The sequence below is a fragment of the Antedon mediterranea genome, chromosome 11 (assembly GCF_964355755.1).
Source record: "Antedon mediterranea chromosome 11, ecAntMedi1.1, whole genome shotgun sequence".
Lineage (NCBI taxonomy): Eukaryota > Metazoa > Echinodermata > Crinoidea > Comatulida > Antedonidae > Antedon > Antedon mediterranea.
Genome location: NC_092680.1, coordinates 8,891,812 through 8,918,182, shown reverse-complemented (window position 1 = coordinate 8,918,182; position 26,371 = coordinate 8,891,812). Strand labels below are relative to the sequence as shown.

Here is a 26,371-nt window from a genome sequence, read left to right as displayed (position 1 = left end):
ATCATATAGTATCAGTATAAACAGTATAATCTGTATACATATTACATACAGTGTAGAATAGGTGAAATTACGGGACCCGTCATTTATACCATTTTTTAACATGGCGACGGTATCAAAATGAAACACTAAAATAACAATTTCGGAAGGATATTATCTCAGCAACAACATATTAACCTGTAGAAGAAATTTGGATACGTGAAACATAGATGCGCGCTCTTTTAAATGTGATGAACTATGACGCAAAATATAAAAATACAACTTTTTTTATTCAACTGGCCATATGATAACGTCACTACATCTGATTGGCAAAATGTTTACATGAATTCGTATCTACAATCCAATAGCTTCCAGAAAACGTTTTAATCGTGATTATCACATTTTATTCTTACGAGCTATAACAGATTGAAATTTACTGTAAAGATGAAAATAGGTGACCCACGTTATTTACATTTTTAGAAATGATGACGTCATAAAAATTAAAATATTTTTAACTCATGCGAAAGATAGTTGATTGACCTAGACAATATCAAAATCGGGGTGAAAATGGAAAAGGGATAAGTGGAGATGCGCTCTATTAAATGTTATGACCTATTACAAAAAACAAAAAAATCTTAAATTTTATATTCGCGTGGCCATACAATGACGTCACAATATCCGGTTAGCCATATTAATACATTATTCGATATCTAAAACTAATCAACTTCCAGAAAATGTCATCCACAAAAAGTTGACCGTGCAGTTTAGAAATTACGACAGTTTAAAAAAAGGCATAATTTTGACGAATTTTTGAACTTTTTCATCAAAAACGAGCGCAAATTGTTCAGTTCGACGTGCTCGTATGACATGATTTTAAGTCAAAATGGTTTAAAAGTTGGTAAAACCACTAAAAAAGGCTAGAAAAACATAAATCAAGCGAAGAAAATATATTTTTAACGCTACATGCGCACCGCGCACGTAAAAATTTGCGGGCGCGTGGGAATTTTTGACATGCTCAAAATGTCAAGATCAGCGTAGAAAGTTGATTAGAAATTAATTTTGCGTATTTTGAAATTTTAAATGCGCGTGCGCGCGTAACTTCTTGTAAAACACGCCATTTTTAGTTAACTAAAAGTTTGTCCTTGATATGACTTAAATTTTCATGAAGGGTAAAAAAAAAATTACGCTTGGTTTTTAAGCTATGATCAATCATTAAAAATCATAAAATCGCGCGCAAGTCACGTTGCGCAACTCTGACGTCATTCAAAATAGGAGATGCACAACTTCACGTAAATGCCCACATGTTCTCAAAGTTATAAAATGTTACGTTTACACATTTTAGAGAAACGTGACTCACAAAAAAATGGGAAAGAAAGAAGAATAATACAGAAAAAGAAAAATATTGATCCAATACAATCACAAGGAGTTATCCGCTACTAAGCGGATAACTAATAATACAGAAAAAAAAAAAAAAATGATGATCCCATACAATCACAAGGAGTTATCCGCCAAGTGCGGATAACTAAAAAAAAGTAACAGGACGATTACAAGGAGTTATCCGCTACTAAGCGGATAACTAAAAAGAGTCTAAAAATAGCATGCTGTTGCCAAAAATAGTACTACTATACTGTGACATAGCAAACATGAAATATAATGTTTCATTGGTAATTCAATGCTACAGTAATAATCAAAAGCTAGGAAACATTGATTCAATGATAAATGGATGTTGTTTTCATCAAAAAAAGAAAATTAATGTGCATTTATAAAACCTTTTATATAATATGCATTTAAAAACTGTAATTAAAAATAAGTCTAATAAAGTACTTTATAGTAAATAAAAACTAGTATCTTTGATGCTTTAATCTTGATTACAATCATACTTATTATTTTATCCCATGCTCTTTCACACCATGCAAAATATAATTGCCATGGCCTAAAAATTGATATTTATCCAGTTTGTTACTACCAGCAATTATTTCAATGCAACCTCTTTAAACCTGTTCAATATTCTTGATTTACATATTAAAGTTTCTTACAGCTTTCTTATTGTATGTGGCATAAAACGTTATAGGTCTAACTAAGAAAATAATATTTAGTGTGAAAAATACCCTATTGTATTTCAAGTACAAAGTACCAAAGTGAATAAAGGCTGATTCCCACTCATATACATCCTGCTTAATTGGTCAAGTTACTTCACTAATGCTCTGTCTACACTATCAAACTTTATACTGTATGTGATGTGTCCATATAGGGACATGATGATGTCATATCACTACCTTATTTGGTATATCACAGCCATATTTGGGCACAACACACTTTTTTTGTCAAACTTATTTGATAGAGTGTACTGTAGACAGAGCTTGACTACAGTAGTATTTTTTATAAAATGTTTGTTTTCTTCTCTAAGATTTCCTACTGTAGAAAATGCTTACGCAGCGATGTATTTCTTGTAGTATCTGTGTTATTTATCTTTTATTGTCTAATGGTAAACATTGATATCGTTGAAATGCAATTTCAGAAAAGATAAATAAATATAATTCTTCACAGACATCTCTGTATTATCTAATGGGGTTCAAGTAAATACAATTTATTGACATGACATTTTTACTGAGACTGAGCTGTCTTGCGAATGAGGCACATTTTTCATGTTGTTCTCATTATCCATTAGATCTATAAATTACACTTAACATGTATGGCTACTGATCTGTGATAGACAGTCTATAGTATAGTATTGTATAGTACTTGCTTTGTTTGTTTGTTAGTATAATAGCGCCTAATTGTATCACCCTGAATTTTTCGGTGTAAATAGGAATATACTTACACTACAGAATATGCCTATTGAAATTTAAGAGAATTGATTCATAATAACTACACAAAGAAAATGTGTATTCTTTCAACATGGACCGAAATATCAACATTAACAGTCTGTGGCAATACTTTGCCAAGTACTTCACTCAGTTTCTGAGTGCTTTCATATACGGTATATTATTTTTTGAGCTTTTCATTGTAATTTTATGTTTACATGTACACATGTCAATAAATTTAATCTGAATCTCAATCATCCTCTTAAATCATCGTCAACTGCATAATCCCCCATCCTCATTCTCAATAATCATAATTGTCTTTTGATCCTAAACCACCGTCTTCAATCATCTTGATCCTTGTGATTTGTTATCAGTCCCTTCTGTCATCAATCTGGATCTTCATCATATCATCCTTCATCATCTTTCACAATTAATTCATTAATACATGTATATTCTTATTTAATAATTATATTTGTTATAATATTATACAAATGATTATAGCAGGGTTCATGGTATGTACCATTAAGGGTTGGTTTTTAATAAATGTTTTATATATAATCGAGTTGTAGCTCTCCTCTTGGAGAGATTACAGTAGGCCAATGTAGTCGGTTTATCCAGGTAAGTTAGCACTTATAGACTCTGTAACACCACTTTTGATTTGTGTAATTTTATTAAATTAAAGGATCAAGAACAATTATATACACACAGCATTTAAAAAAGTGATTGCACAAAATAACAGATTTAATGATTTAAAAGAATCCTAAGAAGAAGTTATTTTTACTTTCATTGTCATTTTATAAACACCCCCTCCGGAACATTACAATTTTAGCATAGATAATTAATAACAAAATATATTATACAAAATTTATATTACCATACTTTATATACAGAAATATAAAATAAATATAACAATGGTCATCATTCTTCGTCATCATTCTCTATTGTCAGTGCTTTTATCCACCTCATTATTGTCGCCATCCTCTTCATCATCTTTTCCCTTCATTCACAATCATGATTTAACTATTATAAAACAAATAATTCTTTTGCTCCTAACTACCAAGTACTATTTTTATCCAACTATACATTTACCTACAAATTTATTATTGAATCAATATTTGAGGTCAATCAACAGGTATCTGGAAGGGGAATCCCCTTGTTAAAAAGATTTATGACTACTGTTATTGTGCTTGAATTGTGCTTATGATTATTTATAGTGTTTAAGGGTAATATGGTTTCTGTTACTCTACAATAATTTTTTTCTCTGTTGAAAAACTAAATTATTTGCAATTTGTTTATACATAGTAAAGACCGTTACAGACAATTGTTGATCGTCTGGTTGGTCATCCACATCGCATGTCATACATGCCATTACTAATTTGAATATTAATAATTACTGTAATTGTAATGCTACAGTAGACGTGGAGATCTTTCGGCATCGCTTTTAAAGGGATTTAATTACGTTGGATCATCATATTCCATTGATCATCATTGCTTCATAGCTGTTCCATTATAATTTCAAACTTTAATTATAGTCCATGGGATTTAGACTTTTAACTCACACAAATTGCAAGAAAAGGTTTTTTTGATGAAATGTGTTCTTTAGACCATACTGAACACATTTATCAACGTTAGGACATTTTTCGACAACAGGAAGTAGCCTAATTTGCATAATTAAAAATGGCCGCCATTTTTAATAACGTACTCTGTATCTTGGAAACCGCTAGTCACAGATACTTAATTATGGTGTCAAAATCATTAGAACATATGTTTTTATATTCACTTTAATGACAAAGTTTGTCCAAAAATGAATGGAAGTGCTATTTCTAACATTATTGACCTTTGACCTTGATTTATCATATCTCAGCAACCACTAATCGGAGATATACAAATTAGGGCTTAAATTGTTCAGAAACTACACATTTATATCCAGTCTAATGGCATGTTTTTGCAAAAAATGGCGGATTCTAACATTATTGACCTTTGACCTTGATTTATCATATCTTAGCAACCACTAATCTGAGAGACACACAATATGGCTCAAACTGTTTAGAAACTACATATTTATATTTAGTCTAATGGCATGTTTTTGCAAAAAATTGCTGATTCTAACATTATTGACCTTTGAACTTTGCACTACATAAAATCGCATAACTTTGAAAATATTGTACATATGAAATTATTTTTAGTGTCAAATTATTCAGAACATACATGTTTCTATAGAGTCCAATGACACATTATGTCCAATAATGACCTATTGTATGGTTATTAACATTTGAACTATATTTGAAAAGGATTTTTAAACCCGGAATCTTCTTCATGTAGGCATTCATTAGAACATGTGATTTGGCACTACTTGTTTAGAATATGGTGGTAATTTAAAGTGCATGTAACCAGTTGATTTAAATTAAATTTAAAAACTGAAATATTCACTAAAAAAAAAAATATTAGACTATGTATACATACATTATATATATATATATATCTCCGATTAGTGGTTGCTGAGATATGAGAATTCAAGGTCAAAGGTCAATAATGTTAGAAATAGCACTTCCATTCATTTTTGGACAAACTTTTTCAATAAAGTGAATATAAAAACATATATTCTAACGATTTTGACACCATAATTAAGTATCTGTGACTAGCGGTTTTCAAGATACAGAGTACGTTATCAAAAATGGCGGCCATTTTTAATTATGCAAATTAGGCTACTTCCCGTTGTCGAAAAATGTCCTAACGTTGATAAATATGTTCAGTAGGGTCTAAAGAACACATTTCATCAAAAAAACCTTTTCTTGCAATTTGTGTGAGAAAAGGGTCATTTTTTAGCTAAATCCCATGGACTATTATTGATGTACAAATCTATTAGTTACAGTTACACTATTAGTAATTATTACTATTAGTAAATCATTAAATATAACACTATATGTTATTAATCTAAATGACCCAACAAACTAATCAAATTTACCAGGTATAATTAAAGTGTATACTGTACTTTATTCTGCTTTATTTTTTTTTTCGGCTAGAATACCTCTGTAAACAGAACTGTTAGGAAATATCTACATTTTAGGGTAAAAATGAGTGGGAAAAAATGACACCACCTGGGCTGCCGCCAGGGGCTGAAACCAAGACAAATGTAGAGATAGCGTGTCCCATTGTGTCTGCCATCTTTAATTTAAGCATAATTTATACATAGTGTGTATACTGTATTACGATAATCAATAGTCTTCTTTATTGACCATCACCATTTGCCAAGAGGGATGCTTTTTTTTTTTAGGTTTCGAGGGAACGAGCCCGACCGTCTCAGGCGTTCGTTGTTTATGCACTATCCATTGTTGTAAGGATAACATTCGGGGCTACATTTTACAACTCGTAAGGATAGCCACGGTGTAATTTATATGTGCAGTAGATTAAATTTTCTCTTGATTGTCAATTCGAAAATGGTTTAAAAACTGACTTGACAGTGAATTATAAGTTGATGTAAGGTGGGATTATTACTATTTTAGTTTACATCATACACAATTCATATTTTATTAGTTTTGAAGATGTAAATTATTTCTCAAGGCAATAATAAATCAATGGATATATTGTCAATTGGCTTTGACAATTGCCGAAGATTTTGAGATTATTGTTGTGTATAGAATAATAACAGTTTTTTTTAGAATGTTCTAATCTTATTGATGACTATTTCCCACTGAAATGTAACACGTTGCTTCAATTTCATTATCTGGTTATAAATAACATACTGTATCTGGTAATGTGATTTTGAATATTTACACCCATGGCTATAATTTTTTTTTTAAATTACAACCAGCAAACATTAGCTTGTTTTTAAATTTCAGTTATATTAGCAATTATATAAAAAAAAAATCTACTTGGAAATTGCAAGTACAGTACCAGCGAGAATTACTGCCCCTTTTTGGACGCGACGGACGCGTCGAGTGTCCGTCCAATTTTCGTCCACGACGCGTCCATTCATAAACTAAACCAATGATTTGGACGCACTTTCGTCGGGCGGGCCGTGACCTCGCTACCTGAGTCTGTTTTTGTTATTGTTCGCGACCGTATTCATATTCAAATGACATCGGAAAACTAAGCCTGACTGCTATCACGTGGTTTTACTGCATGCATGGCAGGCACACGTGGTTTCAGCACTACATTTCCCGCAAGTCCCGTTCGGCGGTTTCTTTTTAGGCGGCGTGCCAAAGAAGTTTTTTGACATTCGATACTCACAATTCATTGCTTCGCTCGGACAGCGAAAGCAACATATTATTTTCACACACTCGGGTCTAGTCGCCGAACGTTCGAGTTTGGTAAATATGCTATCACGTGGTTTTACTGCATGGCAGGCACACGTGGTTTCAGCACTGCATTTCCCGCAAGTCTCGTTCAGCGGTTTCTTTTTAGGCGGCGTGCCAAAGAAGTTTTTTGACATCCGATAATAATTTTACTCACAAAAAATCAGTCTTTCTTGCCCATATAGTAAGCTGTAGTACTAATGAACTGGTATCTATACGCACTTATTCATTAATTCGTTTTTTAGAGGTTTTTTTTTGCATGTTATTAACTACTGTAGTATAAAATACATTTCGTTTAATACAGGTTTTCACGGGTTGAGAAAACATCGTACAGAATATAACTGTAGTACAGTAACAATGCGGAGCTTTTGTTTACGTTAACACCGGCGTGGTTAGCTCCCGGTTAGCTCAAACACAAAGGACGTTGGTCTAAGGTCAAATCACGTCAGACGCGTCGATATAATGGACGCGAAGTGGACGCGTCATGGACGTATTCATGCCGCGTCTGCCGCGTCCGAATTGGGCAGTAATTCTCGCTGGTACTGTATGGTATTTCGAGCCTTGATTTTAAATATTTACGATTGTTTATTTATGATTATGATGATTTAATTTATTCAATTTCTACAAATAAGAAAACATTAAAAAACATTTGCATTAATACTATTCTGGTTTTTTTTTTTTACAAATAACAGGGAAAAGTGAAATTACACTATCTTTCCTGGTAATGATAATAGCATTAGACATTTTGTAGTTTTTTAAAACTGTGTGACATCTTATATTTGCCTGATTGGTCCGATAACTACTACTCACACTTTTTGTATAGCTGTCTGTAGACTACCTCATAAAACTTTGTTGAAAGGTTTTATTCATGTGTTTTAAAATAGTATACTATATGTCAAGTAAAAATCATGTATTCTGGACATGAAGGAATGGATTAAATAAATAAGATACAGTACGTGCCTTTAAAACTATTTTCTTTTTCTTTCATCGAACTCAATGATATAGTTCACAATTTATGCTTGATAAATTTCCGGATGTAAAGATTTACATACTTTTACATGATAATCTGCAAAACATAGATGCAACCATGCTAAAAGACATTAGGGAATTCATCAGCAATAACAAGCTTAGAGTATGGAACTATAAAACATTAGTAGAGATGTATCCCGTCCTCAGAGGAATAATTCAAACACCCAATTCTTACCAATGCTGTTCAAATCAACTTGACTCTCCAATTTCTGCAAATGGATATTAAATGACCCTATTTGAATAAATGTTAAACTTTAGACAAATTTATTCACATGGTCATGATATTCATAATTCTCAATGAAAATAATGTGCAACGCATTCCACCCCGTGTTGTTGAATAACATGAAATATTCTTTACATTCAACTCATTTGTATACTACTGAAGCTGCAGTATATTCAGTAAATATTTTCATGGAATACTGTAAAATGTTACAGTATGCATCCACTTAATACAGTATTATCTATTCTATGATAATTTATTTGAATTCCAAATTTATTTTCTTAAATACATGTACATGCATAATGAAAATATTGCAAATGTGGAACCAAATGTATTAACTTTGTTTATTCGTCTCTATAAAACAATTTGTTGAACAGATTAAACTTAGTTGTAGATTATCATCGTAATTATTTACATTCTTAGGTGATGCTTATGTAGCCTCTAGATTAATTTCATGTTTATGGTGCCAATATCATATCTGTCAGTGGCTATTATCGGTTCTGTTGAATTATATTTCAGATTTCCATCAATGCCTAAAGAATCTAAATCATATTCATGTGTACAACCTTAAATAATTTTAATCATATTACTATACCAGTTTAAATATATTTATTAGAATTAGTAAAGATGAATTATTGATTAAGTTACATGCAATTGCATGTTTACATGAAGGCCTACTATTCCATGCGTTGATCATTGATGTTATATAAAAGGAGGACACCTGATAAAAAAAAAACACCTCTTAAGTTTGAGCCTTCATGCTTCGATTAGATCCACCTCCCTCTCCCTTCATACTGGCAGGATTTAAGTTTGAGCCTTCATGCCTCAATTAGATCCACCTCCCTCTCCCTTCATACTGGCAGGATTTAAGTTTGAGCCTTCATGCCTCAATTAGATCCACCTCCCTCTCCCTTCATACTGGCAGGATTTAAGTTTGAGCCTTCATGCCTCAATTAGATCCACCTCCCTCTCCCTTCATACTGGCAGGATTTAAGTTTGAGCCTTCATGCCTCAATTAGATCCACCTCCCTCTCCCTTCATACTGGCAGGATACCCCTCTGTATTATCACCAGAAATTAGAGTACAGTTTATTATAAAGAAGACAATAGTATTAAGGGTTTAATAAATAATACCTTTTGTTAATATCACCTTAGCAACAAATGTTTGATTGTTTTTCTGTTTACTCAACATCAATAGAAGGGTTCATTATTTAATCTCCCAATCAGACTTAAAGTCTTTAAGCAACTACAATGTAGGCCAAGTCTACTAGAAAAACCTTGTTCTACACAACTACCATAGATAATATCAATATTTTATACTAAGTCTTTATTGGTTTTACAGGATTACCAGGGCCAGGTAGAACATAATGATGGTTTATAGCTACGTTGATAACAATTTCTGCAATAAATTAATCATGCTTTAGACTTTTGTAATAGAGCCAAACGTTCTACAGTAGTATTTAGGTAAAGTGAGATTGTATTTTTACATACTGATTTATATACCTATTGTTGAACAATGCAATACACGTAACATTTCATGATTCCCTTGGTAACATAATCCATTTAGTGTTATGTGGACAAATTTGGAATTTTCATTTATGTTGCACTGATACGAGCCAATTTATGGAGATTGTAGTGTACATTGCCTCTCAATAATATAATTGGTTTGAAAGATTATGCAGGGAGATGCTGGATAAGGATAGGTTACAATTCTTATCTTACTAACACTACAGTTTTTGTACTGATCTTTCTGATTGCTTCTTATTTCCATGGAAAATCATTCAAATTTAGTTATTTTTTATAAGTCTTGACTGAACAAATAGTTGTTTTAACTTTAATATGAAAAGAGATGTTACTGTACATTGTTTAAGATTTGAGCAAAAAAAAAATTTTTTTCCATAAACTATTTAACAAATGTATTTAAAAGTGTGTTATCAGGGAGGAAAAAAATTGTTAGTACAATGTTTTAGATTTGCAAGTCATTTGAGTGAAAAAAAAAACCTTGATCCAATTAACCTAGTAGAAAATTAATGAACAAAATTTAAATTAATTTGCACAAAAAATGAGCAATTACGTTTCTAAGAATATTTAATTTACCAACGATCCTCCTACCACATAGTATCATACCGTATTATTCAAATAAACATCCTGTGCTGAATAAATGCCTACCCTGCATAAAACATTGTTTTGCCTTGAATAAATGACCCAAGCATTTCCCCCCCCCCCCCCACCATGCATATTAAATACGAGACAATTACTGATTAATTGATTTCACTTCTTGATTTTAAATATGTTGTATTTTTCATATCCAGGACCGAAGGGAAGATTTATTTCATCGTGTTCCTTTACCATATTACGACCAAAAAAATAATAAATGTCCCAGAGTGTTTATTCAAATATGCAGTATTAAATAATTTGTAAAAAAGTGCATGCAGAAAAATTGCAGAAGTTGCAAATGACTTGATTAGAATCAACAGTAAGTTAATCAGTACTAGCTCAAGTAAACAAATACATTTAATGAAATAACAAGATTACAGATTTCAATGTTTACACTTTCATGGAAATAGCCATTACCATGGAGACGAGGTTATTTGTTGTTATTAACCATGGTGAAAATTACTTCATTAAGTAGCGCCGTATAAAGTACTTGCTAATGTGTAATCTGTGCAAATGAAAACATGAGCTCGCTTATTTTCGCTTAAGTTATTAGTGCATGATTTTTCTCGGAGCCAAACAGTAGCCCTTTTTATAGCATGAACAATAGAAAAGAAATATGATATCTGGAATATATACTGTTATTTCATTTATCACTTAAAGTTTGTCTTTTGTCTACCCTTTCTAATAATTATCCTTCTCAACTCGTCCTACTTTAATGTGCAGGCTCATTATGTGATCAATTCATAATCATATGTTATAAATAATTCACCGAAAATCAAATTAGATACTAAACATAAAGAATTTGTTTAACCTATTTCTATTACTGTACCTACACACAGGCGATCAGGCTGAAATATTTTGTATTCGATATTCTGCGAAATGAGGTTCAATGAACTATGAAAGTAAAATACCAAAACAATTGTTTTTGGACCGCCCCCCCTCTCATTCTCAATCCTAACTTTGCCCTATTGTTACAAATAAAACCATCCATCATGTCCATTAGCATCATCATCACCATGGTAGTGGCATACACTTGCTATGTAAGTTTCTTAAATACATAAGACTTTCTTCGCATACTTAAGTGTTTATGGTGTTTTCCTACAGTAAACACATACAATATTCATAGCTCTTCAAATAAACATTACAGTACTAAAGTAGGTGACGTTTGTATAGGAAACTGTATACTTTGTCAATAGTATTTAAAACGAGGGACTACTAAATTCTGGCTGGATGGGTATTAAATAATGTTAGTACTTTATAGTTCCATTAACACTAACAGATACATTTATAGAACACTACAGAATAGTAGTAGTACTAGTACAGTAGTAGCCATTGTAGGAGAAGTAGCAAAACAAACTGTTATGTGACAAAAAAAATGTCCATCTATGGACACAATGACGTCATTATCACTACCATATTTGGGCACATCACACTTTTTTGTCAAACTAGTTTGATAGTACAGATAGAGCTTAATACAGCCTATCAAACAATTCATATCTCAGGCATGTGTTTACTCAGTGTTTTATTCAGATGTACCTGTATGGGTATATGCGTTGTTTAAAATCGATCACGCTAAGAAATTCATACGTTTACATTTCTATCTGAATCAATTGTTTAATGAGTTTATATTTCTCGCACATGCTCTTTTCCCATCAATGTTTTCTTAGATTTGTGTGGTTAAGTTCAATTAATTGCATGTGTGCGTGTGAGAGAGTGGTTAAATATGCAGTGCATTTACTACCAGCATTACTTACAGACTCAAGACAAACATTGAATATGTTGGAAAACTAATGTCTTAATTTAACAAAAAATACATTGAAATACATATAAAAATGTTACGGACACCAGTCTGGTGGATTGTAGAATATTAGTATGCAATCACTATGTACAGTAAGTACTTTCCCCACGTGCAGAATAATTACTTCTTTTTTTTTAAATGACATTAAATAAGGCAAGCAAAAATGTAGATACTGTAATTGTATTATACAATCTGTTTATTGTTGAAGATAGATTTTATTCCAAAATGAAAGCGTATCTTCTGGTTTCATGTAATCATGGGAGTAGTTTACACAAATGTTGGTTACAATTTAGTTCTGTCAAATTGAAATAACTCACATCAATCCGGGAATACAAAAAACTTTTAGGATTGTTTTTATTGTCTTAATAGTTACAAAATTATGTACAATTCTAAATGATTATGACAGTATGAACAGAAATGTTGAGCAATCTGGCACTGAATTCTTGCATGACACTGACAGAGTAGTGAAAGGGAAAGGTGGATGAATATTATTAGGCTATTCAAAAAGTGTTAGTGAATATTAAGGAAATTTTCACATACTTTTAGTATGTTTTCAAAGATTGTCTACTAGGCCTACTACTAGAAAAATTACAGTAACAGTATGATGACCGGTATTGAACTGATATAAATTATATACCGCACTATTCAGAAAAACCTGTGTAGTGTTCAATTCACGATAAGAACAACTCACAGTTCACTCAAAAGTACAGTGAAAGAGTACCTGGTTAAAAAATATTAGAAACGATCGGCGACGTGGAAAGGGACTGGCCATCCTACAATACCACAAAATTCCAAGGCTATGATCTCCAAACACCAGATTCCATACGTTCGAAATGAACACAGGAATCATCTTTAGCTACCTTAACATGATAGTAACTACAAATTTCCAGTATTGGATATTTAAACTAAATACACAAATATATTTAAAATATGGAGAAGTTTATATAAATTGTTTAAAACAAAATAGTGAAGAAAAAATATAGTATGTTGTTTTCCCAACAATTTTTTCTTAGATTTGTGTGGTTAATTCAAATAATTGCATGTGTGCGTGTGAGAGAGTGGTTTAATATGTTGTGCATTTAATATATTAGGATATTTAAACTAAATACACAAAATATATTTAAAATATGGAGAAGTTTATATAAATTGTTTAAAACAAAATAGTGAAGAAAAAATATAGTATGTTGTTTTCCCAACAATGTTTTCTTAGATTTGTGTGGTTAATTCAAATAATTGCATGTGTGCGTGTGAGAGAGTGGTTTAATATGTTGTGCATTTAATATATTAGGATATTTAAACTAAATACACAAAATATATTTAAAATATGGAGAAGTTTATATAAATTGTTTAAAACAAAATAGTGAAGAAAAAATATAGTATATTGTTTTGAGAATTAAGTTTACTGCTTTTATTCTATGCTACAAACAATATTTACAAATTAAATATGGTAGTAATAACCACTTTGATTAAGTTGTTTTACTACCATTACAATAATCTCTATGGTTACTGTGATTTCAATGTTATTCTGTAAACTTTAATCTCGTACATAATGCTTTTGATCATTATGTTTAAATTGGTTGCCTTGAAAATTATCATTTTGATGCAAGTTAGTTAGAGGACGACTACAGAAAAAGTCGTTTGTGCCTAGTGCCAGATATTAACATCATAATGTACACTTCCAAAAAACACTGTTTTATGTTCATTTTTGTAAACACAACATTATATAATATTAGGAAATTTCTATTCCAATTAGAATTGTATCATGGTACAGTATATTACAATAATTAGAACACGTATTAATCCAATAACTGTCCATTAACTGTAAGGTAACAGTACGTTAACACAATTTATAATGTGATGTGTTGACAACTTTCAAAGTTTAAAATACGAAACATACTGTATTACTTTCCATAGAAGTTTTAACTACTACCGTACATAATAGTACTTAGTTATAAATAGTATTATACTATAGTAGTTTTTTAAATGTTTAATTGTACTATTATTTTAACAAGAAGATTATTCCATAAATATTCAACCTTAAAATAGAATATTATATTTTAAAATAAATATATAATTTTAATTCAGCAGATTGAAAGGATTTTTTGATTACATATCTAAAAAATAAAGTGTTCATTGACAAATGCATCGAACTGTATTTATATGCATTTATATGCATTTATTTAGAGTACAGTAGAAGAACCCCTTTAATTAATGGGACAACTTCAAATCTATTCAGGAGACATCCCTCCTATATACTGCATACATCCCTATTAAGGGTACACTTAATAGGGGTTATACTGTATACCGCCATCAGGAGACATCCCTCCTATATACTGCATACATCCCTATTAAGGGTACACTTTGTTGGGTCTTAAAGGTGTCCCTTAATAGGGGTTATACTGTATACCGCCATTCAGGAGACATCCCTCCTATATACTGCATACATCCCTATTAAGGGTACACTTTGTTGGGTCTTAAAGGTGTCCCTTAATAGGGGTTATACTGTATACCGCCATTCAGGAGACATCCCTCCTATATACTGCATACATCCCTATTAAGGGTACACTTTGTTGGGTCTTAAAGGTGTCCCTTAATAGGGGTTATACTGTATACCGCCATTCAGGAGACATCCCTCCTATATACTGCATACATCCCTATTAAGGGTACACTTTGTTGGGTCTTAAAGGTGTCCCTTAATAGGGGTTATACTGTATACCGCCATTCAGGAGACATCCCTCCTATATACTGCATACATCCCTATTAAGGGTACACTTTGTTGGGTCTTAAAGGTGTCCCTTAATAGGGGTTATACTGTATACCGCCATTCAGGAGACATCCCTCCTATATACTGCATACATCCCTATTAAGGGTACACTTTGTTGGGTCTTAAAGGTGTCCCTTAATAGGGGTTATACTGTATACCGCCATTCAGGAGACATCCCTCCTATATACTGCATACATCCCTATTAAGGGTACACTTTGTTGGGTCTTAAAGGTGTCCCTTAATAGGGGTTATACTGTATACCGCCATTCAGGAGACATCCCTCCTATATACTGCATACATCCCTATTAAGGGTACACTTTGTTGGGTGCCAAAGGTGTCCCTTAATAGGGGTTATACTGTATACCGCCATTCAGGAGACATCCCTCCTATATACTGCATACATCCCTATTAAGGGGACACTTTGTTGGGTCTTAAAGGTGTCCCTTAATAGGGGTTATACTGTATACCGCCATTCAGGAGACATCCCTCCTATATACTGCATACATCCCTATTAAGGGTACACTTTGTTGGGTGCCAAAGGTGTCCCTTAATAGGGGTTATACTGTATACCGCCATTCAGGAGACATCCCTCCTATATACTGCATACATCCCTATTAAGGGTACACTTTGTTGGGTGCCAAAGGTGTCCCTTAATAGGGGTTATACTGTATACCGCCATTCAGGAGACATCCCTCCTATATACTGCATACACCCCTATTAAAGGTGTCCCTTAATAGGGGTTATACTGTATACCGCCATTCAGGAGACATTTCTCCTATATACTGCATACATCCCTTTTAAGGGGACACTTTGTTGGGTCTTAAAGGTGTCCCTTAATAGGGGCTACACAGCACAGTGTACAACTACAAGTTTAAAGTTCACATAGCGACCATTCAAGCGTTTTATTTTGCACAGATTAAAAATACAAACAAGTACGCAGTAATTAAAAAACTAGTTTTACATTTTTGTACTCTACGAACTATTAAAAAAAATAAAAAAACATGCGCATGGTTCAGTGAGACCGGGCAAGTTCGTTCGTTTATGATCGCCGAGCATGGTACAATAATTACACGTCCCTGGGATAACTTCAGGTTGCTGAACTTCAGTTAACCCATAAACACGTGTCTGTTCTTGCCGGCCATGCACTACATGCTTGCCGCACAGTTGTGAAACAAAAAATCCGGAATTCGCGAATACGCTAAAAAACTCTCGCGCAAAAGAACACGAACATTATATCGAGCAACAAGTAGTAAGGTCTAGGCTAATAATTTATCTACAGTATTTGATTAGGGATTAGGCCTAAATAAGGAAGCGCCTGTTTTTGTGGAATTCAGATTTTGGGGCATCTATCTAAGCCTTGGCTAGGCCTAGTGGTCGTAGTGTCTACAAGGCTAGGCCTAAGCCTGACGCGATCTATTGCTATTCATTTCGTAAGCGTTTTTTTGTTTTCGCGAATAATAACGGCGACTCCCCGGTGGTACAAGGTTAGGCCTAGACCTGACGCAATTTGTTGTTATTTATTTTCATAATTCTTTATGTTTCGCTAAAATAACGACAAACCCCGGGGGGGGGGGGGGAGAAACCTGGGAAATTTTCCGACCGGCACTCCAAAAAGCTGGTGACATCCCTGTACCGCCATTCAAGAGACATCCCTCCTATTTACTGCATACATCCCTATTAAGGGTACACTTTGTTGGGTGCCAAAGGTGTCCCTTAATAGGGGTTATACTGTATACCGCCATTCAGGAGACACTCCTATTAAGGGTACACTTTGTTGGGATCCCAAAGGTGTCCCATAATAGGTGTTTTACTGTATACCGCCATTCAGGAGACAGGAGATACCCCTATTAAGGAGACACTTTGTTGGGTCCCAAAGGTGTCCCATAATAGGTGTTTTACTGTATACCGCCATTCAGGAGACAGGAAACACCTTTGGCACCCAACAAAGTGTCTCCTTAATAGGGGTTTTTTACTGTATACCGCCATTCAGGAGACACCCCTATTAAGGGGACACTTTGTTGGGTCTTAAATATGTCTCTTAATATACTGTACTGAAAATTGAATTAATTAAGTTGTTTAAATTGCATTAACAATGGTTGTTTGCTGGAGACATTGAACAGTAATAATATGAATCACAATGAGCAATTTGCAAGTGGTGTTTAGGTTGTAACACTAATTAATTACATTAAAAAGACATTAATGATGTGACTGCCTGGTCACATACAGTAGGTGTGCACAAATGTGCACGTTTACTCTCTGATATTGATGATATTGATAATATTATAAATAATGTTGCTATGCTATTATGCTGTCCTCCTCGGTAATATTAATTAATCACTCACTTACAAAATCTCATTAAAGTGCCAGGTCAAGCAGTGCATTTAATCAAAATTATAACATAGCAATTTAGTTGACATATCACAATGATTAATTTTTTATACTATAATGTAAGAACTTATTAAAATTTGAAACCTAAAGAAACCTACTGTATATAATAATAGGATTTCACGCATCAGTACCGGAATCGCTGGATTACGACAATTAACATTACGGGATGTCTACTTTACTATTACATAGCGTATGCCCTAAACTCTGTTCACAATTCTTTAAGTGCAATATGACAGATTTTCGACTCAAAACATCAATACTGTATTTCTCATGAAAAATATTTGTTATTATAATTAGTACATTAGAACTCCTTTTATTCAGGAGACACCTATTAAGGGTACACAGGGGTAATGTATTTAACACTATAGGCAACCCCTATATACAGAGGAGGAAACCCCTATTCATCTGGAATGGACTACTTTGTACAAGGGGCCACTTTGGTGGGTTGTCTTTTTTAAGGTTTAATATTTATGGAATAATTGTCTTGGTGATCAAATTAAAAAAGGAAAAAGTTAAACAAACTACTATTATAATAACTACTACTACTATTATGATTGTAGTGTAATTTAGCTGTACCTCATTTTGTTATTAGTTATTGCATTATTTACAGTATAGCATATATATGATTACTTGTAAAAAATAGTTCTAATCTATGGAACGCATATGTTTTGCATTTAAAATGTTCGACTTTGTCAACACATCACATGAAAAATTGTGTTAACGTACAGTTAATTGGAAACCATGATTTATTGAGTACGTTAATACAACGTATCAGAATTAAACATATTTTTATTGAGTAGTTTGTAATGTAAACTGGAAAACTGGATACCGAAGCGATTACAATAATTGGCAAAGTAACATGCGTGGGTCAAATGGTTACATGTTATCAAGACTATGAATGTTTAAAAATATTGATTTTGAGCTTAAAAATTAAATAAATAATTGATACTCAATACATTTGATATATTGTAGCTTTATACTATACACCTGTTGTGTTTATATGTTTTATAGTTATACTATACTACTATTATTTTGTTATACTAAATTTTTTAAAGTAATAATTCTTTTCAGAATTTTACACATGTTTACGATACAGTATCAAAATGATCGACTTGTACTGGGAAGGTTTGAAATTATTAGAAGCATCAGAGGGAAAGTGTTCGTGGGAGAAATGGAGTATGAAAATGACCACAATGTACTTGGAATGTTTAAAATTATTTGAATCACCTCCGAGAAAATTTTTTGGGAGAGAAATGGATTATGAAAATGACCAAAATGTACTGGGAATTAAACTACATTTGAAAACTGTCATGGAAGGGGTGTGGGAGAATGATATCCGCTCTTTGGCGGGTTTTCTTTTAGTTATAATTGCGTTGTACAGTATATGATGATAAACATGATGATGTTTGATTATATTTCTAAGGTTAATGGGGTAAATGGTCATAATGGAAGAACAAGAAGTATGCCTATGTTGTGTGCTGGACCACTCTATAGACATGGTGCCTTACAGTTAATGATCCATACGCTAGATCCTCTCAGCGATTGTAAGTACAACAAGTTGTAATTTTCATTTACATATCATTATCATACTGTCATTTGCTAAAAAAAGTAGCTAGTCTGATTTATATTTTGCATCTGATTTTTTTTTTAAGGAATCAATAAAAATGATCAAAAAGATTAAAGAAATAGCAATGTTTGATTTAATGATTGATGGCAACTAGTATAATATTAAGCAAATTTATTTAACGTTTCTTGATGTTTTTCAATTTAATCTCATTAATATATCATACAGTATAATCCATTCATTAACCTTGTATAATTTGTTTACAAACTATATAATAGATAGATTGAAATATAAGCTACAGTGTAATTTATCAGATTGCTTGTAGGCACTGAAAGATGAGCCCATTTATTTTCCTATACAAGGTGCTTTATTGTATTTATGATGAATTACATGAATTAAAATGTTCGCAAATTTTAATTCATTTTTATAATCCATTTTGTATTGTTTCCTCTAGGCATTTTAATACATAACATAGCAGCTGATTTGGATTAACTTTCCTTCAGTGTTGTCATGTTGTATAATTTATTGATTATTTTAGTTTTGAACTTTAATCGATCTATATGTTTTTTTAATACTAAATTAATCAATACTGAGGACGCATTGCTTAAATACATCTTATAAGACATAGAGTGAATGAATACACACATATACTATATAATTCTATTTGTAGTAGAATTCATTGACTTCAATGATCTACAATTGACCAAGAATTTTGATAGAATTTTTACTGTATTTTATCACTACTTGATATTGATTGTGTTGTATTTCTTATTTAGGGAGAATTTATTTCAATTATACATGTTACCATATTACAACAACAAAATAATAATAAGCGCCTCCTTTGAATGAACGCTCCTCTAAAAACCCTCCTGAACAATAAATGCCCTGGGACGTTTATTAAAATAATTACGGTCATTTTTTGTTAATATTTTGTATAGCAATAAACTTGTTATTGATTCCTTGATTAATACATGATATCCAATTATAATTCAGACTTGATTGAATTCTAAATGGTGGTTTCTATTATGTATTCTAAACATTAAAAAAGTCATAAATGCTAACAAAATTGTTCTTTCAGCAAATGTTGAACAAAAAGCAGAAAAAATGAGTGCTATCGCAAAGTCACCGGTCAATAGCAAACCAGTATCATCAAATAGGATAAACTCTACAAACAGTGTAAATACAAGCCACACTTCACTCACTTATTTTGTAACTACAGAACAGAATCAGATGTGTACAGAAAATCAGGTTGACCAGATGACTATTTCTACAACTACTAATTCAACCACTCAGCTACCAAACGTGGATGTAAATGGTGCGGTGAATCACGGTATATCAGAAACCAACTTTGATAATGGTTTTATGAATGGTAATTCTACCAACGCAGACAATCCTGACAGGATACAGAGTGAAAATGTGAGAATATTGTCTTGTGTTTTGCAAATAACTTTATTTTTATTTATTCATAAGAATTCTAAAATATAACTAATTCAAGAGTGAACAACCGGAAAATAAAATATTACTTTTCAAAACGTTTTATACTGAATTTACAAATTCGCTTGCATTTTATTAGACTTTATAATGAATTCACAAGTTTTAAAAGCATTTCAGAATGCAATGTATAGGAAATAACATTTTAGCAGAACAATTTATTACCTGATAAAAAAGACATAATTTTTCACCTGAGAAATTACAAAATGTGTCAGCTTCTTCTCACTGTCATCACAGGTGTTGAAGATCGATCAAATTGGTTTTTAAAGTAAATGTTAATTTTTATCAATTCAAATGCACAATTTGAATTAAACGTTGCAAATTATTAGCAAATAATTTAATAAATGGATTTTAAATGGTGCACATCTAGACTTTTTCTCCCTCATTAGTTTGAACTACTTGACAAAATTGATAATAAATAATTTTACGCATTTTTGCTATGAAATTGTCATAGAATCTTATAGATAATATTACCTGTGTAATGATATAATATATCTTCATGTAATTATTCAGATTTGAAACCAATATTCATTCTAATATTTAAGTTATTTCTGATTAATGCCAAAGAAAGTATCATTAATGTATCTGTCAACTACATGAATCATATGTATTTCAGGTAGTTAGTGCACATCTATTTTAGTAATGTTTTTTTTTTATTATTATCTATCAGGTTGCTAAAATGGTGAACCATTATAATTCTTTTAACTTAGGCCTATATCGCTGCATTTGACTAAATTAGCATTTTTAGATGTATTTGTATTTTAGAGAGTTTTAATAATACCTGTTGTATAGTATATACTGTTTTGTCTTAACATATGTTTAATGTCATTGAAATGTACTCATTTTGCATTTGAACATTCGGACAAACTAAATTGAATATTGAATTTTGGAACTAGGATCTTGAAGAAGAGGAAGAACCGTTGGATATTAGCTGGCCCAAAACAGCTCGTAAACGTGTCACGTATCTGCTGTTAGCGCCTCTGGTTATACCTATGTGGCTAACAATACCAGATGTAAGAAGACCGGTAAGTAGACCATGTTGTATTTAGTTGAAAAAGTTCTATAAAGTCAAATCCCTTAATAGTTTTCATTTGTTTTATTGTGCTATTTTGGAGTTAAATCATTATTGTTCAAATATTTCATCATCATTTTTATAATAATTTTTGTAATACAGGGCACACCCTATTCAGACACACTTAAGAAATTATTATCCCTGTACTTTATTATATCTATGAAACAGACAAAGGGAAATATTAACACTACACTATTTTAACACTACAACCTATCAAGGAACACCCCTATTTAAGGTACAATTTCCCATGAACCAAATGGCAATACATTTAACACTACAGCCAACCCCTGTCCAATGTAAGATGCTCTGTTCACCTGCCTCCTATACTGATGCGTAAAGTCCCTGATATGTATTTGATCAGTTGAAAATATATAGCGTTTTTAGGAATATCTTGTTGCAGATGTGCAGTAGGAATCTTAAGTTGTAGTCGGCGTGTAAAAGCCAAAGGTGATTGTCTATCAAACTAAAAGGTGCAACAAACAGTTTCTAATGGTTATTAATTATTACAAGTCATTTCATCACAATAGTTTATGAAATGAAGCAAGACGTAATTTCTTCTCCCTCGTTAACCTTTGTTTTAATTGCTGTGGATGACAATGGATCATAAGTCATTGTATCATACACTCAGTTCATTGATTAGTATATCTCATCAAGAGATTAAATAATTGTTAGTGAATTCGATTATATTATAGTATTTTCGACAACCAAAAGGATGCTGCCAATACCTTATTTCATACATCATTTCATTTTCCGCTTTTCTGATTTCACTAACATTTGTTTTTCTTTTAAATAGGAAAGAAAAAAGTTTTTTGTGTTGAGCTTTTCTGTATCATTGATTTTTATCGCGTGTTACTCATACCTAATGGTTTGGTGGGCAACTGAAGTTGGCGAAACATTTGGCATACCCGAACCTGTAAGTTTTTTATCTTTTTTGTCACCTCTATTGTTAATACCTGTTTGGATGTGTACATTACTCTTTAGACCAGTGGAAATATGTTATATGGTTTGTTGTTCTCATTAAAACATCTCAAGATTTTGGTAAACTTTCATCTTTCAGGGGTAAATCCATTATTTGTGCCCTAAGATAGTTCCCCCTTTTTACCACAATACGGTTCTCCAGATTGAATTGTATTAAAATTGTTATTGTAAAAGTTTCACCAAACAGAGTCTGAGGGCCTGTTTCTGCTGCATAAAAATAACCGGTTGAAAACGGTGTGAATAAATTAAGTTCATTTTCTTGGAGCAGAAACAGGACAGTTTTGTGGTAACCAGTTAAATAAAAGGCAGCGCAAAATAACCAGTTAAAATTGATTGACAGCTGCTGACCTTGAGTCAACTGCACTGCAGTAACGTTTAAATTAACCGCCAAGACCAATTGCATTTTGGGTAATTGTAACGATTTTGTTAACGACCACATAGTGATTTAAACGGTTAATATAAAAATTACATTTTTGAAATAATCGGTTTATTCAGCGATATGCAGCAGAAACAGACCCTGAGTTCCACCAGTTTTCAGAATCAGAATTGATTAATTGCTTGCCTGTTTCTCCGATCTGTCTTTTATGGATCAATGTATGGATTGATTGATTGTTTCAACGATCGTTATAGCAGATTTATTGGAATTACTTTGCTATAATTTAATGCTTGGCTGATTTAATAAGTAAAGTTGAATCAATATTGATTGAGTATAGTAGTCCTTGTCGGTAGCCTGCTTATTTAAATTCAGGGTTCACATCCTTGAGTTATATCACTACTACTACTAGGTTTTTAAAAAAAAACTTACTAAGAAATCTCCCTGTAACTGCTTTAGTGAAATAAAGGCTGCAGTCAAATAAGGGCTGCAATCAAATAAGTCCTGTGGTGAAATAAGGGATACAGCCAAATAAGTCCTGTGGTGAAATAAGGGCTACAATCAAATAAGTCCTACTGTATTGTGAAATAAGGGCTGCAATCAAATAAGTCCTGTGGTGAAAAAAGGGCTGCAGTCAAATAAGTCCTGTGGTGAAATAAGGGCGACAATCAAATAAGTCGTGTGGTGAAATAAGGACTGCAATAAAATAAGTCCTGTAGTGGAATTAAAGGCTGTGCAGTTAAATAAGGCATGCAGTGGAGTGAGAGCTATGCAATTATAAAAAGTGCTGTAGTAAAATAAGGGATGCAGTTTAATAAGTGCTGTAGTAATTAAAATAAGGGATGCAGTTTAACAAGGACTGTAGTAAAATAAGGGATGCAGTTTAATAGTGCTGTAGTAAAATGAGGGATGCAGTTTAATAGTGCTGTAGGAAAATGAGGGATGCAGTTTAATAAGTGCTGTAGTAAAATGAGGAATGCAGTTTAATAAGTGATGTAGTAAAATAAGGGATGCAGTTTAATACTGCTGTAGTAAAATGAGGGATGCAGTTTAATAGTGCTGTAGTAAAATGAGGGATGCAGTTTAATAGTGCTGTAGTAAAATGAGGGATGCAGTTTAATAAGTGCTGTAGTAAAATGAGGGATGCAGTTTAACAAGTGCTGTAGTAAAATAAGGGATGCAGTTTAATAGTGCTGTAGTAAAATGAGGGATGCAGTTTAATAATAAGTGCTGTAGTGAAATGAGGGATGCAGTTTAATAAGTGCTGTAGTAAAATGATGGATGCAGTTTAATAAGTGCTGTAGTAAAATGAGGGATGCAGTTTAATAATAAGTGCTGTAGTGAAATGAGGGATGCAGTTTAATAAGTGCTGTAGTAAAATGAGGGATGCAGTTTAATAGTGCTGTAGTAAAATGAGGGATGCAGTTTAATAAGTGCTGTAGTAAAATGAGGGATGCAGTTTAATAGTGCTGTAGTAAAATGAGGGATGCAGTTTAATAATAAGTGCTGTAGTGAAATGAGGGATGCAGTTTAATAAGTGCTGTAGTAAAATGATGGATGCAGTTTAATAAGTGCTGTAGTAAAATGAGGGATGCAGTTTAATAATAAGTGCTGTAGTGAAATGAGGGATGCAGTTTAATAAGTGCTGTAGTAAAATGAAGGATGCAGTCAAAGATGTAGTGTAGTGCTCTACTGTAATCATTAATAGTGTTTTAGATGTGGATAGTTTAATAAATTGTGATTCTTTATGATTAGGTTATGGGTTTGACATTTATAGCAGCTGGTACGAGTATTCCTGACTTGATAACCAGTGTGATAGTTGCCAGGAAGGGCTTAGGGGACATGGCTGTCTCAAGTTCGGTTGGTAGTAACATTTTTGATATAACAGTAGGGTAAGCATTCACTGATTGTTTGATTAAATTTGTTCAGTTCTAACTAACCTAATTTATAATTTAAGAAAGTTCTTACAAAATTATGTGTCTAACTGTCAAGTCCCTTATGGTCATTGGTCAAATAGACACTTAGATCCTAAAGTGTCCCCTTAATAGAAGTTCTATTCTACTGTATTATACAGATATTACGGTACTTTGTACCGTGTTATTTAAAGATATTGATGAATTCAATGTATTTCAGTGTGATTTGTTAACCACATATTCTGACTATAACAAATTCTAATAATGTATTGATTATTATCTCCTAGGTTACCATTTCCATGGTTGTTATATAACATAATCTACAACAGTGCAGCTCCTGTGTTCAGCAAGAATCTGTTCTGCTCCATCTTGCTCCTCTTTGCTATGCTTATTTTTGTCACAATTGTCATCATCGTATCTAAATGGCGAATGACGAAAGTACTTGGAAGTTGTATGTTCCTTATGTACTGTGTTTTTCTTACATTTGCTCTTTTGTTCGAGTACAACAAACTTCAATGTCCAGTATAAAGCAAAATATTAAGTCTGGTGTAAGCATAATGGCTTCCTTTGTTGAAAGATTTATAAAGTTGGCTCATATAGTATAGTAGCATTTTAACTAAGTTATCCTAGTTAGAAATTCTGATCAAATGTATTGAAATTATTAGTTATTCAGGTGTCCTTTTAATTTCAAACACGGCATAAAGATAAGAAATGTTTATGAGTCAAATGTGATGGTACAAATAATTTTATGAGATGAAAGAAGAAGGCTTCTTGTGAAAATATAACCAATTTTTATCTTTCAACCGAATGAAATTATGTTTCATTGCACGAATATAAAATATATTATTATTTGTTTTATAACACACCTAATTTTAGCGAGAGGCTAGGCCAAGACCTAAACCAATCAAAAAGACAGAGCTCCAATTTTGGACGCAGTGTAGGACAATTATAGATGGCCCACACTACAGGTTGATTGAACAGCCTCTTGTCACGCGTGTGGTTGGTCACTGTGTATAACAAAAATGAATGCGCAAAATTAAATTGCAGTATCGCAAATTTTCTTTGCAAAATATATTTCTGTCCATTTCACATATTTGTTGGACACAAGAGTTTATATTCATTGGGGTAGTATTTTTATACAGAATATATGTTAATATAATATTTAATATATTTTCATTAGGGTAAATTATTTTTTAAACGGTTAGATTTTGATTATCCAATAATTTTAATGTTTGATTGTATTATGTATATATTGCTTTTTAAATTGTTTCTATCATATTTAGTTTTGATTTATTTATAAGTTATTTTTTTAATTATTTTAGTTTCCTTCTAAATTGTCTTTCATAATATTTAATATATTTTCTTAATTTATCCATTGAATTTAAATTAATGCTATAAGTTTTTAAATAATTTAATTTATATATTTAATATGATATGAGATGTTGAAAGTAGATCGTTCAATCAATCATACTTATATAGCGTCGGTATCCATAATATATTGTTCAGAGGTGCTCGACAAAGTTAAACAAGAAATGCTTCTATGTGCATGT

General features: G+C 32.2%; 1 protein-coding gene across 3 annotated transcripts in view; it reads left to right on the top strand.

The window, feature by feature from the left end:
- Positions 1-26,062, top strand: part of LOC140063123 (sodium/potassium/calcium exchanger 2-like) — a 48,072-nt gene extending 22,010 nt beyond the window's left edge. For all 3 annotated transcript variants that reach the window (XM_072109569.1, XM_072109570.1, XM_072109568.1), the window contains exons 3-8: positions 18,854-18,974; positions 20,073-20,410; positions 21,382-21,510; positions 22,351-22,470; positions 24,664-24,800; positions 25,109-26,062. In XM_072109569.1, coding sequence (XP_071965670.1) covers positions 18,854-18,974; positions 20,073-20,410; positions 21,382-21,510; positions 22,351-22,470; positions 24,664-24,800; positions 25,109-25,349 — 1,086 coding nt within the window. In that variant the 3' untranslated portion in view covers positions 25,350-26,062. The remainder of the gene's footprint in view (positions 1-18,853; positions 18,975-20,072; positions 20,411-21,381; positions 21,511-22,350; positions 22,471-24,663; positions 24,801-25,108) is intronic.
- Positions 26,063-26,371: the final 309 nt, after the last annotated feature.